This window comes from Protopterus annectens, chromosome 13.part0 (genome assembly GCF_019279795.1).
Source record: "Protopterus annectens isolate FY-2018-M chromosome 13.part0, PAN1.0, whole genome shotgun sequence".
Classification (NCBI taxonomy): Eukaryota; Metazoa; Chordata; order Ceratodontiformes; family Protopteridae; genus Protopterus; species Protopterus annectens.
This window is the reverse complement of record NC_056747.1, coordinates 968,555,394-968,571,234: the sequence shown is the minus strand read 5'-3', so window position 1 is coordinate 968,571,234 and position 15,841 is coordinate 968,555,394. Positions and strand designations below refer to the sequence as shown.

General features: G+C 36.8%; 1 protein-coding gene across 1 annotated transcript in view; it reads right to left on the bottom strand.

The window, feature by feature from the left end:
• The window catches only part of ZNF385C (zinc finger protein 385C), a 1,443,898-nt gene that overhangs the window by 155,656 nt on the left and 1,272,401 nt on the right, over positions 1-15,841 (bottom strand). Inside the window, exon 5 of the mRNA XM_044054735.1 lies at positions 5,208-5,318. Coding sequence (XP_043910670.1) covers positions 5,208-5,318 — 111 coding nt within the window. The remainder of the gene's footprint in view (positions 1-5,207; positions 5,319-15,841) is intronic.

Genomic DNA, 15,841 nt, shown 5'->3' with positions numbered 1-15,841 from the left:
ACAAGCAGTGAAGAATGAAATAAATGCATTTGGAAGGTTAATCTGAAAACATAATAACAACGTCTCATCCCTCATACATATAATCAGTATCAGCTCCACTGTGAAAGTGGATATAATGGAAAGTGGAACAACAATAAAAGTGTATGTAATATCCTGTATTAGAACCTAGGACCATGTGTATAGCATTCCTACACTTATACTTGTTGCCATTAGAAAGGTGAAATAACACCTGTTCATGTTTCAGGTCATTGCTATCAACTGCAATGTCACAACAGTTAAAAAATGGTTGCACACCCTGTACTAGAACCCAGATAATCTGTACTCCTGACCTATACTTACATCTGCTGTTGCATTTACCTTCTCCCAACCAGTAATCATTCACAGCTGCAATCTATTAAACACAAACACCAAGTGAGTGCCTGCACCATGTTTACATCTGCTACATAGAACCATGGATTTGGGATTCAGCAATTCCAATGAGTTCACACCTCATTTGCATATTCACAGTGCCGACAGCCCTGAATCTACACCAGAAAAAGCAACTGTGTAGGTAGGGAAAATGAAGATGAGCAGACCTGTTTGCACGGTGAACACAAAAGAGAAGCTATTACTTTGGGATATATCTGCACAGAGGATTACTGATTTTGAGAATCTATGCCTACATTTTCTCAGCTACATACTGCATATACTAACATGTAATTATGAATAATCTGTTGAATAGTTTGATATATATATATATATATATATATATATATATATGTATGCATATATTTATTAGGAAAGGCTTTTACACTTTTATATGTATGCATTAGTTAGATGTATACTAATGGCATGGGCAAAGTTTGTCAGGGCATTTCACAGGTATAGATGATTGGCAATACCTTCACATGGAATATTCTGTATTAAATGCGTAGACATGTTTTAGGGATAGGTCATTTGATAGCATGTTTAGCATTTCAAAGATGCTTTGTTAGACAATGTGTCATTTGCCTGTTCTTTTGGGGGTGGGGGAGCAAAGCTGCATTTATGTTATGGCACAAACAATGATGTGTTGCTTTTATTACTGTCCTTTTTTGCATCCAGACTGCACATATATGTCAAATATGTCTCTGCTGTCACATGTTAAGGTCTTTTTTGTACAAATCTCCCACCTTGTACTTGATTACACTACTAAGAAAATGTAAGGATATGCCACTCATTCATATTATTACACAATACACTTCAGGTTCAACACTTACCTTGTAAATCCAGCAATTGCCACAGTTTTAGTTCAGGGCTGACTCTGTCTGATGTAAGCAGCACACAACCAATACATGAGGAGATAAAGGTTGTGGCAGTTGCCTTGCATCAATGTTACTGTATGTATGTGCATAGGAGGAAGGTTTTAGGCTCCTAGGTGGTGAGTGAGTGTGCTATACATTGTCTCTTAGGCAATGCAGGGGCATATTGAGCACACCTACATCTGCCTACACCCACAGCAGCTGGTGGGTTCCCTCTGATCCCTCATCTGCCTGTTGCTGTGGTGACCTTGGCATTGGTGGTGAGATGTGTGCTCATTCCCCTTGCTGATCCTGTGGAAGCTGTTTTCTCAGGATGATATTGTGTAGCATGGCACATACTGTGACTATTTCAGTATATGACCATGGATTGTACTGCAGGGCTACCCCATTTGTATCTAGGCACCAGAAGTGTGACTTTAGCAGCCCAAACACACACACTATGATATTTCTGGTTTGACCGTGTGTCTCGTTATGGTCTTCTTCAGTTGTTGTGTGCGCATTTCTGATGGGTGTCATCAGCCACTATTCCAGTGCATAACCTGCATCCCCCAGTAAATGACCCTGTGGGATATCCTTCCTAGCGAACATCTGGTATAGTTGGCAGGTGTGCCAGATATGCAAGTCATAGTAACTGCCAGGGTTGCCAGCACACACATTCAAGATGATTCCCTTGGCATTACACATGACTTGCAGTAAATAGAGTGGTTGCCCCTTCTGGTTATGTAGAGCCTACCCTGTTCCCTGGGTGGTGCCTTAAGTTCTATATGTGTGCAATCTATGGCACCCAGTACATCAAGGTAATGTGCTACATGGTAGAATTCCTGCATATTTCTGGCCCTCTCCTCAGGTGTATGTGGAAATAGATGTGGTCACTGGCTTGTTGGAACATAGCACTCAGGATCTGATGGAGGATCCTGGTTGCTGATGCCTGTGACACTCCCAGCATGTCCCCTGTTGGTCTCTGAGAGGTACCTGTAACTAAGATTCTAAGTGCTACACATACCTTTGTCTCCACCGGGAATGGGTTCCCCTTGGTTGGCCCTGGCTCTGAGTTGAGGATGAAACAGTTTGCAGAGTTTCTGTAGTGTATCCTTATCCACACTGTAGTGCTCTACAATTTCCACATCATGTAGGTTGTGAAATGTTAAACGGTGCCTGAAAACTCTTCTCCTACTTGGCCTAGACCTATTGGCAGCAGCAGTATAGGTTTCAGCCTGTTGCACATACACATGAATTAAAGCAGCAGCTTTCTGTGTAGACTCCTTCCCATGACTGAATTCCAATAGGTTTTGGAATTTGCAGGGAAAATCAGCACTGAGTATACATGGTTGCTTTATAGCTTGTTAAATAGCTCCACAGTGTTGGATTGGTTGATTAACATGCAGTTCAGCTGCTTATGCTGTAATTAGCATGCCACAATGTTTACCTTGTTTGCGTGGTGGTGCGCACCTCTACACAGCGCTTACTGAATCTAAAACTCTATGCTGCCAGTTGCACTTTGCGGTGCAATGCACACATAGTAGAAAAGGACTGTGTAGGGTTTATTGAATTTGGCTGATAGTCTTTACAACTGGAAAGCAATGTTTTTTAAGGCAGTATCTTCATTAAAGTTCGTTTGCATTTTACATCATTATGACAACTACTTAATGGAAGTATATTATGAAGTGGAAACATTTTAAATTCCCTTTTAATGTAACTGACTTCAGATGAAATCTCCGCGTGATAAGATATACTTTCTTAAACATCTAAAATGTACATAAATATTCGTCCAACTCCCCTTGAGTTACTCTTATTTCCCCACCTTTTCTCTGATCCTTTTAATAAAGAAGTACTGCAGTGTTTTAAATTGCTTATTTCTCTGTATATATTCCCTAGAACTGAAAATGTAGAGTGTTGACCATGGAGTGTTTGTTATGGAACATAACTGTTGAGAACATTTCTATTTCAATATTTTGTGTACCTTGAATATGAAAGGTCTTTATTATACCCTCGGACTCATTATATAGTTACCATGGAAAACAAGAAGGGAAATTGAGGACAGGCTTTCCAGCTGTCAACAAAGCTTGCTTTAACAGTGCCTAATTTTCTACTATGCTGGTTTGTAAAGGAGAAAGTTCTAATTACAGAAACAGAATTTAATACTGTTGTTTTATTTATCATTTGCTTCAGTGTTAGTTTTAGGCCCCAAGTCTTTCACTAAGATAGAAACAATGTTTGTGGTGGAGTTGCTTTTCTGATTCTATCCATTAATTTATTTGTGATTGCAGTTTGTATTTGGAAGGGATCTTTTCACTGGCCAGATTTCCTTGTCCGTTTTTATAAATAAAAATAAGCAATATTTTCAAATCTTGGGTTAAGTGTAATTTTGTAACCAGAAATATTTTCTTGCGTTCCCTACACATTTTCTTGAGGATAAGGCCTAAAATATTCTCTGTCTCTTTCTTTGTTTCACAAAGCACAGCCATACTAAAATGGTTGTGATGGAAATTTTTGTATCAGTTTTATGTAAGATACATCCTTTTATCAGTTTTATGTAAGATACATCCTTTTATCAGTTTTATGTAAGATACTTCCTTTTAATTTTTCTCCTCTGAATTCATCAACTGTAGCTTTGCTGCTTTGACTAGGACTGTTACCTGTCAGTGATGCTTTAATAATTAGTGGAAATTTAAATAAAAAAGGTTTATTTAAACTTTTTGCAGGTGCAGACATGGTAACTATGACACATTCTAGGCTGAAAAGGAATGTATCATATCAAATAAAAGCAGCTTGGAGTGCTGCTGACTTAGCTTCTTACTACTGTGGGCAGAAACACTCTGAGAGGCATGCGTTTTCAACTCCTCTGCAAAAACCACAATACAGATTATTACCAGATACTGTTGCCTGCTTTACTTATGAAAATCACATTATCACAGAAATACATGCTATAAGCTCTTTGATAAATATAGCTAGACACCAGTTAGAAGGAATAGGAAAGGATTCTGTGAGTTATTTAAGACCTCTGCCAGAGATGACATAGTAAAAAACATACTCATATATCATAACGTACAACAATAAATTTTAAATATGAAACACTTATAGCAATTAATTGAATAATTATCTATATTCATTACATTTTAACCAAATAAAAGGAGGGAAAAGTGCCAAAAAACACAAAACCTGAAAAAAATCAAACAATGACACTTGGAAGAACGAAACCTGCGTTTTGCATCTGATGAAGTCTGTCTTTTAGACAAAATGCGGTGAGTCCGTTAATGCACTTATGTGAGTGATTTAAATAAAATGTTTACTCTTTTATTCAAGGAGTCGGGTTTAGTTCTTCCAAGTGCTATTGTTTGATTTTTTCATTTATAAAATTTTGTAATAAATACGCAAGATCACAGACAAGAGCTAAATGCTTTCATGCAAACTTTTTGATAAATGTATTAGACATTCAGTCCAAGAGGTGATGTAATCAACAGCTTTGCAGTTGAACTCATAACTTTAGGCAAGATGTTGGATCAGGATTATGGAATAGCTTGCTATTTTAAAATGAAGCAGCAATGAGAATCACTATCTGTGATGTGGTCTTTTTGAGGGATGCTTTGTTCAGCTCCTGAATTCCTATATTTTTGAGATAGTTTCTGTTTAAAGACAATAAAATGTGTTACACTTGTCTTACAAAAGTGCTGCTTACCATTTTACTTTGGCTTGTAATTTACTGTAGTAAGGAGTAGAAAGAGAAATCTAAATGAGTTAGACTAAATAATGTTATAAAAATACATTTTAAAATGAACAGTTTATCTTTTTAGCAGTCGAGTTTGCTATCAAAAATGTAATATATTTCCAAAACAAATAATTAATAAAAGAAGAAATATTTACTAGAAAAATGATCATATGAGCAACTGCATTGTTAAAAAATAGTTGCATGTAAAAAATATGGATTACCGCAGAGTTGAATCTCAGGTGGCAGACATGGCAGGAAATATACTGTTTCTTTTTCAGGGGTGGTGGAATTCCAAATGTGTGATTTATCACTGCTTTCTGCACAGGATCCATCTAGGTAAAAGATGCAAAATACAATGTTTAATTAGGTTTGTGACTGTTGCAGCTTACCAGGTACCTGATTCAACATAAACCCTCAAAATGTGTGGAATAAATTAACAGTCTGATTTATAGCAGAGGATACCTCTTGCATGGTTTATAAACTCTGCAGAGTAAGCGTGGTAGAAGTTAATCCGAGATTAATACAATGCCTTGGTTACCACTCAGAATGATGGCTTCTTAAGTCTCACTGCTCTGGTAATACTGGCCCATTATATACCCAAATTAAATATACATTCTTATGGACACTGAAACTTTAATTAGTCAAACTATCTACTTGCTAACAAATGAAGTCACGTTTACAACATGGTGGCTAGAATTTTACTAATCACACCTTATGCTGTTTATGGCTTACAAAGCACACTGTAAAACTGCAAAATCACATTTACTGTTTGCGATGCACACAAAAACCCAGACTATCTAATTCATATAAGGTCACATGGACTGAAAACAGTGGAGGCATATCTTGTGCTTCAGTGTAACATTCAACATTTCATTTCATTACAAGACTTTTTTTTTTCAATAATTTTTCTTTTTCTTTTACAATTATATGACACAAAAAACAATTCGATCTTTACAACATGACCATAGGAGTATGTTATACATTAGTGTTAATACCATAAGGTGTAGGTCATACAACACAATTATTTACACTATTTACACAGATGCTTTCACCATTAGCTCAACTGTTATACAAAACAACACACACAGTCTTAATACCCAAACTATGATTAGTCTGTCAAATCCCATTACAAGACTTTTAAACAAAATGCTGTTGTACTCAAGATGAGACTGTGACTACATTTCTTAACTGGGCAGTATATTATGTGTCAACAAAAAATAAACTGTTTTATAAAGTAAAAGAAAGGGCACAGATAATGGTTACAGTAACAGACCTTCAAAACAGTTATTTTGCCACTTAGCAAGTATTTTTCCTCTTCCTTATCCCTGTACTTTATGTATTACTGCAGTATTTTTATGTCCTTCATGAGTTTCTTGTTTCCTTATATATCTAAAAGATATCCAAAGATGTCAACATGTGTGGGTGTGTCTGTGTGCATGTGCATGTGTGTATATGCATGCACATGGTGTTTGAGCGTGCTTATGTGTGCATGCATGCATGCATACCTCTCAACTGTATTTGATTTTGAAGAATATCCCTGATTTTGCCTCATATTTTTTCTCTGTCCCTAATAAACTTTTTGATTTTCTGATAAATCACCGGTTATTATAGTCAGTCAATAATTCCACATATTAGACCATTAGACTTTTCTTCTTATTGTTGTTCAAAAACTACACGTTGAGACAAAACCTGCTGTTCTATTAAATATTTCAATAAATTATGGTAGTACTTAAATTTTGTCTTTGAATTTGGGCCTTTGTTCCCCTATTAGTTTTGGCTTTGCCCCACATTTTTGAGCAAAGAAGTACAGAGGTGTGTGTGTGTGTGTGTGTGTGTGTGTGTGTGTGTGTGTGTGTGTGTGTGTGTGTGTGTGTGTGTGTTGTATTCTGCAGTGATCTGTCAGCATGGCCATGACTACTTTTCCTTGCACCCACTGCTTGCTGGGACTCAGAGAAATTTATTCTGTCATTTGATTCCTTGATTTCCAGCTAGGGTACCTGTTCTGATGAGTTTATATATCTCTCCTGTATAAATATGGGTTTTCACCTGGTGTGCTATCTTCCTACCACATCTAAAGACATGCTTTAGGTGAACTCGCAGTCCTATAGACATATGTATGTGGTGTGTGGGTGAGTGAGTGTGTGCATGTATGTGTGTGTGTATGTGCATGTGTGTGTGTGTGTGTGTGTGTGTGTGTGTGTGTGTGTGTGTGTGTGTGTGTGTGTGTGTGTGTGTATGTCTGTGGGATGTGATTTCCTTAGCATCCCTTCCAGGTTTAGTTCTCTGCTTTCTGGCCTCTGTGTGCTATACTGAAATTGAAATAGGTGATGGCTTCCTATGACCTTCTGGAAAAATCGATGAATAAAACAAAAATAATGAACACTTACTTTTTTCTTTGCTGTAACAAAATGTCTCCTTTCCTGTCAAAAACCTCCAGAATCACAACAGGAAAAGGAATTTTACTATCTCATATATAATACTGCCTTCCTTTAACAATATATGCCTCAAAATGAAATCACATTGTCACTGAAAACACTTACTAATTAAATAAGCAGGTTCATCACCCACTCAGCAAAAGAAGAACTCCATTGCAAGACACTATGGAAAGCTAAACAGTGAGTAAGTGTGGTTGTGTTGATAGATTAGTACTAGGCTAACTCCTCCTGTGGGCCATTTTAAGCCTAGTCAATTACCCCATGTGAGAATTAAACCCTGCACCTTGTGTTTGTAAAGTAAACACCTTAACCATTATGCCAACCTCCCACCTGAGGCTTCTTGTCAAACAAAGGGCAGACCTTGTTCTCTGATCACAACTGTTCAGACCACTATAAAACCAAGCTTTCTCTCCCTTTAGCTTCCAGACAAATATGAAATTCCCCAACCTACAACTTTAGAAACCTTGACTATTCTGCAATAGCATTACAGACCCCATCAAACTGAACTCTAATATACAAATCACTGCATCTCTGTTCTAGGTCACAAAATGTGGGACTGCATACAAACTCCACTTAAAGACACATACTCTTACACAAAATTCCATCATCATCTAAAAATGCACCTCCTGAAAATGTTAAAATGCCAGTGTAACATCACAGATGACATGAAGTAATCAAGCCATACACTCCAACTTACTGACACTGTCCGTATTCATTCTGCTTTAGCCCCTCCATACCCTAAACCCTTGTCATACTAATGCACTGCTAAAGCCCTTCAAACTCTAGGTCTGTACTGTAAGCAATCACAGCCATCTATACAATCTTCTGTTAAAAGATATACTGTGAGTATATACAGTAACTGTATGTAGCAATGCAACCTACTCACATGTTTCTATGACTCTGTATGTTTACCTCAATTACTGTATATAATTCATGTTATTCTAAACAAATGTATACTTATATATTTTACCTTTTGTAATAAATCTCTTAAATTCTCAAACTTTATAATGCTTTTTTTGTGGACTAAGACTGAAATTGGTCATTTGTGATCAGTGCTCTACCCGTTAACAAATTTGAATAAACAGACAAACAAATAAATATTTACCTAATATTTATTCTTCTGATGTACTATTCTCTAGAGGTGATAGTATTCATAAATACAGATTCATTGATCCTTTGTGTCTCCCTCTGTTTTAAATAACTGAAGTCTGAAATGGACAAGAAAAATGAACAAAGCTTCAGCCACAGGGAGCAATATCACCTGCATTATTTATAGTCCCCTTAGTTAAATATAGCAACGCCACTATCACGCAAATACAACAACAAAAAAAAACAAAAAAAACCAAAAAAAAGGAGAGAGAGAGAGAGAACAGATCACACACATTTATCACTTCTGGCAGAGTTGTGGGTGGCTTATTTGGAGTTTGCCAATACTTGGTTGAGGTGAAAAAAACTTTGTCCACCAAGGTGACACTTCTCATTTCTCTCTTAAGGAGGACTCCCTCATACTCTACTGCTCTGGCCTCACATTTTTGTGAGAAGCAAAAAAAACAAAAAAAAAAAAAGAATCTGCCAATCACGCCCCTTAACACCTTGCATCCAGGGTGGTTGCCCTTTTGCCCCATCCTTACTATGCTTCAGTGAAGGTGCAATACAAACCTCAGTGGCAGTGAATTTTGCACATCAAATACTGATTACTAACTTAAAGACTGGTGAATTTAATTTGCTGAAACCTCATACAATCAAGACTCATTGACAAGTAAGGCAATGATGCTCATGTTCCTCACTCTCTTCAAATCTAACTTAGGTGGATGGATGAGAAACCGAAAAACTGCTACAGGCCTACCAGCACAATCCGTAAAGGACAGGGGGGTAAGTAGATGGGTGTATCTGTTGGGCTGCAGTGTCTAGGCTGTAACATGCTACACTTATTACCTAATAACAGCCTATAAACCCATGTCATTATTATCCTTATTGTACAAGCTGTACTTTTTTTATTTACTGTATACAATCGCAATGTGTAATTATTTTATGATGTGTCACATAACATTTGTCAGTTTCTGGATGCATAAAACCCACACGTGAGTCCTGCAATTCAAAAACGTACAATTTCAAATAATATAGAGCAAATTTGAAAACACACTGTAACCCCTTGCAAATACTGCTGCCTGCATCCTCTGAGATATCAATATGACTGTACCTTGGAACTTTAGAAAATACTCAGAGGTACACCAATGTCAGATTTAGTATATACTTCCACTTTTATAGTCTTTCTGTCCTAGCCCTCGGCATATCAAAATGGTCCCTCTGTATTTACATAACCATTATACATAATGTATGTGCTGCCTTGCTTACAGCCTGGGCCATGGGTTCAAAGGCTGTCTGACTAGGCAAACTAATCTTGTTAAGAAATTCTGAATAAATGCAGAAATAAATAGAAGTTAATGAAAGGAATGAAACTTTCACTTTCTATAGTACTTCATAGAAATATTCAGTGACATATTTTCTTTAGTGAATTGTATTTTGTTAATAAGTGAATGTATTGCTCTTAGCATTTCTTTGTGGAGAGAATGAAGCTTCAGAAAAGAACAGCAGTACATTTTGGTTCAGCTTGCAAAGCCTAAGGAAGTATTTATTTTATTTTCATAGGTTCATAGGTTCATAGGTTGGTACTAGGCTATCGGCCCTAAGGCCTATGCAAGCCTAGCCATAACAATTCCCTGGAATTTTTTTCCCACAATATTTACTTCTCTGGGCCCCTGTCTAGCAGAGTGACTGACATGATCCCAGGGGTGAATTTCCTATCTCCCATCCAATCATCAAGGTTCCTTTTGAAGAGGGCCAATGAGGTGCTCTGCTTGACATGTATGGGCAGTCTATTCCAGAGTATGGGGAGTCTCTGGGTCAGGAACCTTTTGCTACATTATGAACTACAAACTTTCATGAAGTAGACATTTTACTATACACTGCTCCAAAGAAAGAAAGGATATGATTTCTTATGTTCAGCTCAACATGCCTCAGTACGATTCTACATTAATTTGCTCAGCCACATCTGTATCACATCTTCACTCCCTCATACAACATATATTTAATTCTGTAGAAGAATGGTTCTCTCAACGCTGTCTACTACTTAACCCCAAAAAAAACTAAACTGCTCCTCTTCACACCTTCCAGTAAATCTCCCCACATAGACTTTGCTATAACATCCAAAAATGGCACACCTATATCACAAGATCCTACAACCAAACTACTAGGCATTACCATTGACAATAACCTTAACTTTGACACCCATATAAACAACACAGTGAAAACGATAAACAAAAAAATAGGCTCTCTTTACAGAATCAAACCTTTCCTCACTCCAGAATCTAGAAAAACTATAGCCCACTTGCACCTTATCACACCACTTCTGTATGCCTCTCCCATATTTACTAACTTATCAAAAAAGAATATTTTGAAATTAGCAAACTCCTACCACAAAATAGCCAAATTTGCCACAGGCAACCCTTTTAGAACCCACCACTGTATTAATCTAAAACAACTAGGCTGGCTAGAACTTCAGCAGCAATTAAAAATTAATCAACTAGGCATTGCCAATCAAATTCGTCATCAACCTGACAAAACACCTATACTATCTACTCTTATTTACCCCTATCATAAACTACAGTCCCTAAGATCTGCACACAAACTTCATGTAAATATTGACAAAGCAAAATCTCTCTTTAAAAAGAAACTCAAGCTCTACCTTAAAACAAAATGGATGTGCCCCTGTACTAATCCTGACTAACCTTTATTTCTTGACCCCTGACAAAATTCCACATCCTTAGAACCCTACATCCACTTCATTTTTGCATCCACTGATCTATATATCCTTCCTACTATCTATAAAAAAAAAAAAAAAAAAACAAACCTGCCTCCTCTTCTTACTTTCCTGCATCCTCATTCACTGTACATAATAATAGCATTATATGTAAGTCACATATAACAATAATTTGTTGTTTATTTTTCTAAGTACTGCATTTTAATATTTCATAACTATGTCTATAGTCTTAATGTTTTTATATGAAAATTACATATGTATTTCTTTATGTAATTGTATTTTATTTTCATTTTTTTTTAATGTTGGAGCTTATCTCCCCGAGCCTCTACTGAAAATGGACATATATCCAGCTAGACTAGCCCGGTCAACAAATGTAAAATAAAATAAAATATAAAAAATTCTATTCATCTATTGAGAAAACACAAGAAACTCATACAGGTGAGCGTACAAATCAACCAGTCCCAATACTCAGTAGGACTCTGAATGCATATGTAGACAAATGAGATGGCTTATCACACGCAGGATGCTGGGCTATGTGAGTTCAGTTTTCAAAGTAAATTTACATGTTTAACAAAGTACAGTGATAAAACACAGGGATGTCACCATTTCAAAGTAGGATTTTCCTATATGAATGAGATTTTCCAGTACAGTCTACACAATCAACTAATATAAAGTTGTTCATTTCAAATTACCAAATCAGTGACTCAGTATTCCTTTTTTACTTCATCTTCTGATTACATTGTTATTTATTTAAATGACTACATATTTATTTGTTAGTTAGATAACTGGGTAGGTGAGATGGTCTACTGAGCCCTTCAGCCATGATTTGAGGCCAAATGGCAAAAATAATAAACATACAGTAATTTGACTGCATAAACATAAATTTGTGAGAAGTTCTTAAAACTAAACTAGGACAGTGATAACGAAGCACTTCTGACACAGATACAAGCCACATAAGTGCTTTAACTACATAATACACTAACAAAAATCACAAAAGTAAGACAATTAACACATGTAAAACCATGTACGTACTTCATATATACAGTAAGGATCTACTATCTAGGATAGAATTATTCCTAAATGATCTCCTTGACCTAATTTAGGGTTAGAGGGGAGGCCAAAACCTATCCCTGCACTCAAAGGACATGAAGCAGAGAAACTGATTGTGAATGGAGTACCAGTCCATCAGACAGATACACCTCTCAGAGACCGCCACTCCTCTGGAATAAACTCTGAAATAATATACCTCTCAGCTGTACAGATTTTCATAGAATGTCCAGATTTTTACTTCATATTTTTGGTACATTTTTCATAAATTTGCTGTTTTCTACCAAATCATTGAAGATTTAAGTCAGAAAATAATGACAGACATCTGAGTTTCAGACCACATACCCTTCAGAAAACCCATGCTAATGCAACAATTGTTGTTCTATCTACTTTCTAAGATTGTAAGAGCAGTACTTAAAAAATGTCCCTATTTTTGGACCTATGTCCCCCTGTTATTTATAGTTTTGTCCAGATTTCTTCTTCTAAGAGGTTGAGAGATATGCAGTCCACATTCAAGTGAAATACAGCTTCTCAATTACCCTATTCAGGCACAACCTAGACAATTGGATGGGAGACCATAAATTTATCCTGGGGGTGGCAATTATGTCCCTCATGGACAGGGGAGTTGGTGCTGATCATAGACTCACTCTGCGAATAACGACCATCTAACCAAGGTCAATTAGGGAACATGGGTATAACATGGACATTCTTGTAAAGGTCTTAGGGCCATTAGCCTGGTAACCTCCTATGAACCTATGTACACACATGCATATGCACAGCAGCACACATCAGTGGTCGCTATGGGGAATTACCAATTCACATACATCTTAAGGCTACGAGAATCAGCTGGAAGCACTAGGTGAAAACCCACATGGGCACACCAAGCACTGTTTCCTAGCAAAGCTAAAAACTGCAAAACTATGCCACCCAGACTCAGTATTGTAGTTTTTTTTCCCTAATTTTAAATCACATTAATGTGTTTTGATTATAATCATCATCCTTTTCTGCAGTCTCAAGGGAAATGCTAAATAATATAGCCCTCATTTACTACGAAAAGGTTAAAATCTAATCACCTGATGAAAATATGTGTTTGTTCCAAGGATATGAGTTAGGATGCTGTTTATTATTACTGCCTTGCTTCATAACTCCATATATTTACGGCTTATGATTACATGTAACTATGCTATTAATAAGGATATGTATGTTACTGTTATTCTTGAATCTTTGAACGTTTCTATTTTGTCTCTTTCCTCTTGTATGTCTATGCTTCATACCTGTCAACGACTTAGCACAAAATTTCTATAAAAAAGCCTAAAATAATAGGGGGAGGCAAAGATCCAAAATAGGGACAGCTTTTAAATATTGCTTGTATTTATTTATTTATTTTACATTTGTTGACCGGGAGAGTCCACTGGATTACAGGTCCATTTTCAGTGGAGGCCCGGGGAGAAAAGCTCCAAGAGAAAATTTTTTACAAAACGTAGCTTTAAGAACAGACTTTTGACATACAATTTCCATTAAGAGCTGTTGGGCTGGGAGGGTGGCCTAATGGTTAAGGTGTTTGCTTTACAAGCATAAGGTGTAGGGTTTGAGTCTCACAAGGGATAACTGGCTAGGCTTAAAATGGCTCGCAAGGGTAGTTAGCTTAGTACTAATCTATAAACCTAAGAAGAGACTTTGACATGCATATTAACTAATAGACAGGATACATTCATTCTCTACAATATAATATTAAATTTTAGAAGATATTCCAAGTTTAGGATTCCTATGACAGATTTACTATCAGAGTAAAAAGCAGAGAGATGTAGAATAAGGCTCTGAGAGAGCAGATGATGCTCGCTATAGTTGAGAAGGATAAACTGATTCACTATATGTCTTCGCCTAGCTTTAGTTGAGAAGGATAACAAAATGATTTACAATATGTCTTCTCCTGGTTTTAGTTGCTTATGGGAAGCTCAGCATTGCTGGGGTAGTTTTCCCTAACTCCTAGAGAGATGGGATGAGCAGTAGATTAACAGTCCTAAGAGGGTACAGTACTACGATTGGTTGGCTTAGCAGAGTTACTTAAGATAGGTGAAGTGTTCTAATGAGACATTAGCCAGGGGGGATACATGAGCACAGTTAATTATTCAAAAAATGAGTTTTAACAAGTTTCTTGAACTGTGATGGGGATTTGTTGTCAGTTACGTGGGCAGGAAGGGAGTTCCAGGTTTTTGCTATGCAGTGGCTATAGACAGACTTACCGGCTTCACTGTTATATTTGGTTACTTTGAGGAGGTTTTGTGTGCTAGACCTCAAGGGCCTAGCAGTTGTATAGGGTTGCAAAAGAATTTGCAGGACTGGGGTGTTTTCAGAGTTGTGTATTATTTTGTGGGCTAGTGATAGTTGATTGAGTTGAAGTAGTAGTGGTAGTTCTGGCCAACTGAGATTTTTTTAGGCATTCACAGCGATGTATTTGGATGGGGGAGGTTGTAGCGAATGTATACATTTAGAAAGTTGCTGCAATAACAGGGCTTGTGTTAGAATGCATTTTCTGAATGGTATGAAGTCTGAAACTCAAATGTATGTCACCACTTAGTGACTCCAATCCTCAGTGATTTGACAGAAAAACAAAAATGTTATGATGAACTGGTCAAAAATATGAGGCAAAAAAAAATCTGGACATTCTATGAAAATCTGGACAACATGTTATGCTTTCAGTAACACATGGAATGGTTAAATACAATACCCTTTTATTGTTCTGCCTCTATAAAACATACCTATTCATCATAATTTTGTGCTAACTTTTTCTATCGATAAGACTGTTTTACTATATATATTTGCTGTTGCCGTATGTCTTAGATAGTGGATGAAAATAAAAATAAATAAATAAAAAGCCCCCCCTCTACTAGCCTATATATATACATATATATATATATATATACATAGATCTCTCTCTTATGTATGTGTATTGTTGAGGTGGTCAAGAAACAACATCATTCAGGAAAAAAGAAAGTACAGCTGATCAAAAAATCAGTGATTACACGTTGCCAGTTTTATTTTTTCCTTGTGAGATTGTGAACAGTGGGGAGTGGAGAATTAACCCTTTAACCACTGTAGTGCTATGACTGTCTCAGATTTGATATACATACATACACACACACACACACATATATATATATATATATATATATATATATATATATATATATATATATATATGGTTCCCCTTCACAAGATCGAGTTACTGAAAGCTCGAAATTCATAAGCTCGAGCCCAGAACCTCGAGTTTTCAGTAACTCAAAATTGTGAAGGGAAGAGAAGGGGAAGAAAAAAAACAAGCTTACATGTTTGCAGGGGGCCGAGTCCCCCTGCACTCTCCCTGCTTAAATATATTAGCTGCGTGACCGCACTATAGCAGAGGAACGGAAATTCTCCAATTGTGCGCTTCTGCATACAGCGCGGAATGGGAGATTTCCCTCACCCCCATTGTAGTGCAATCTCACAGTTGGTATATCTAAGAAGGGGGTGTGGGGGATGCAGGGGGGCTTGCCCCCCTGCGAAATGTATTTAT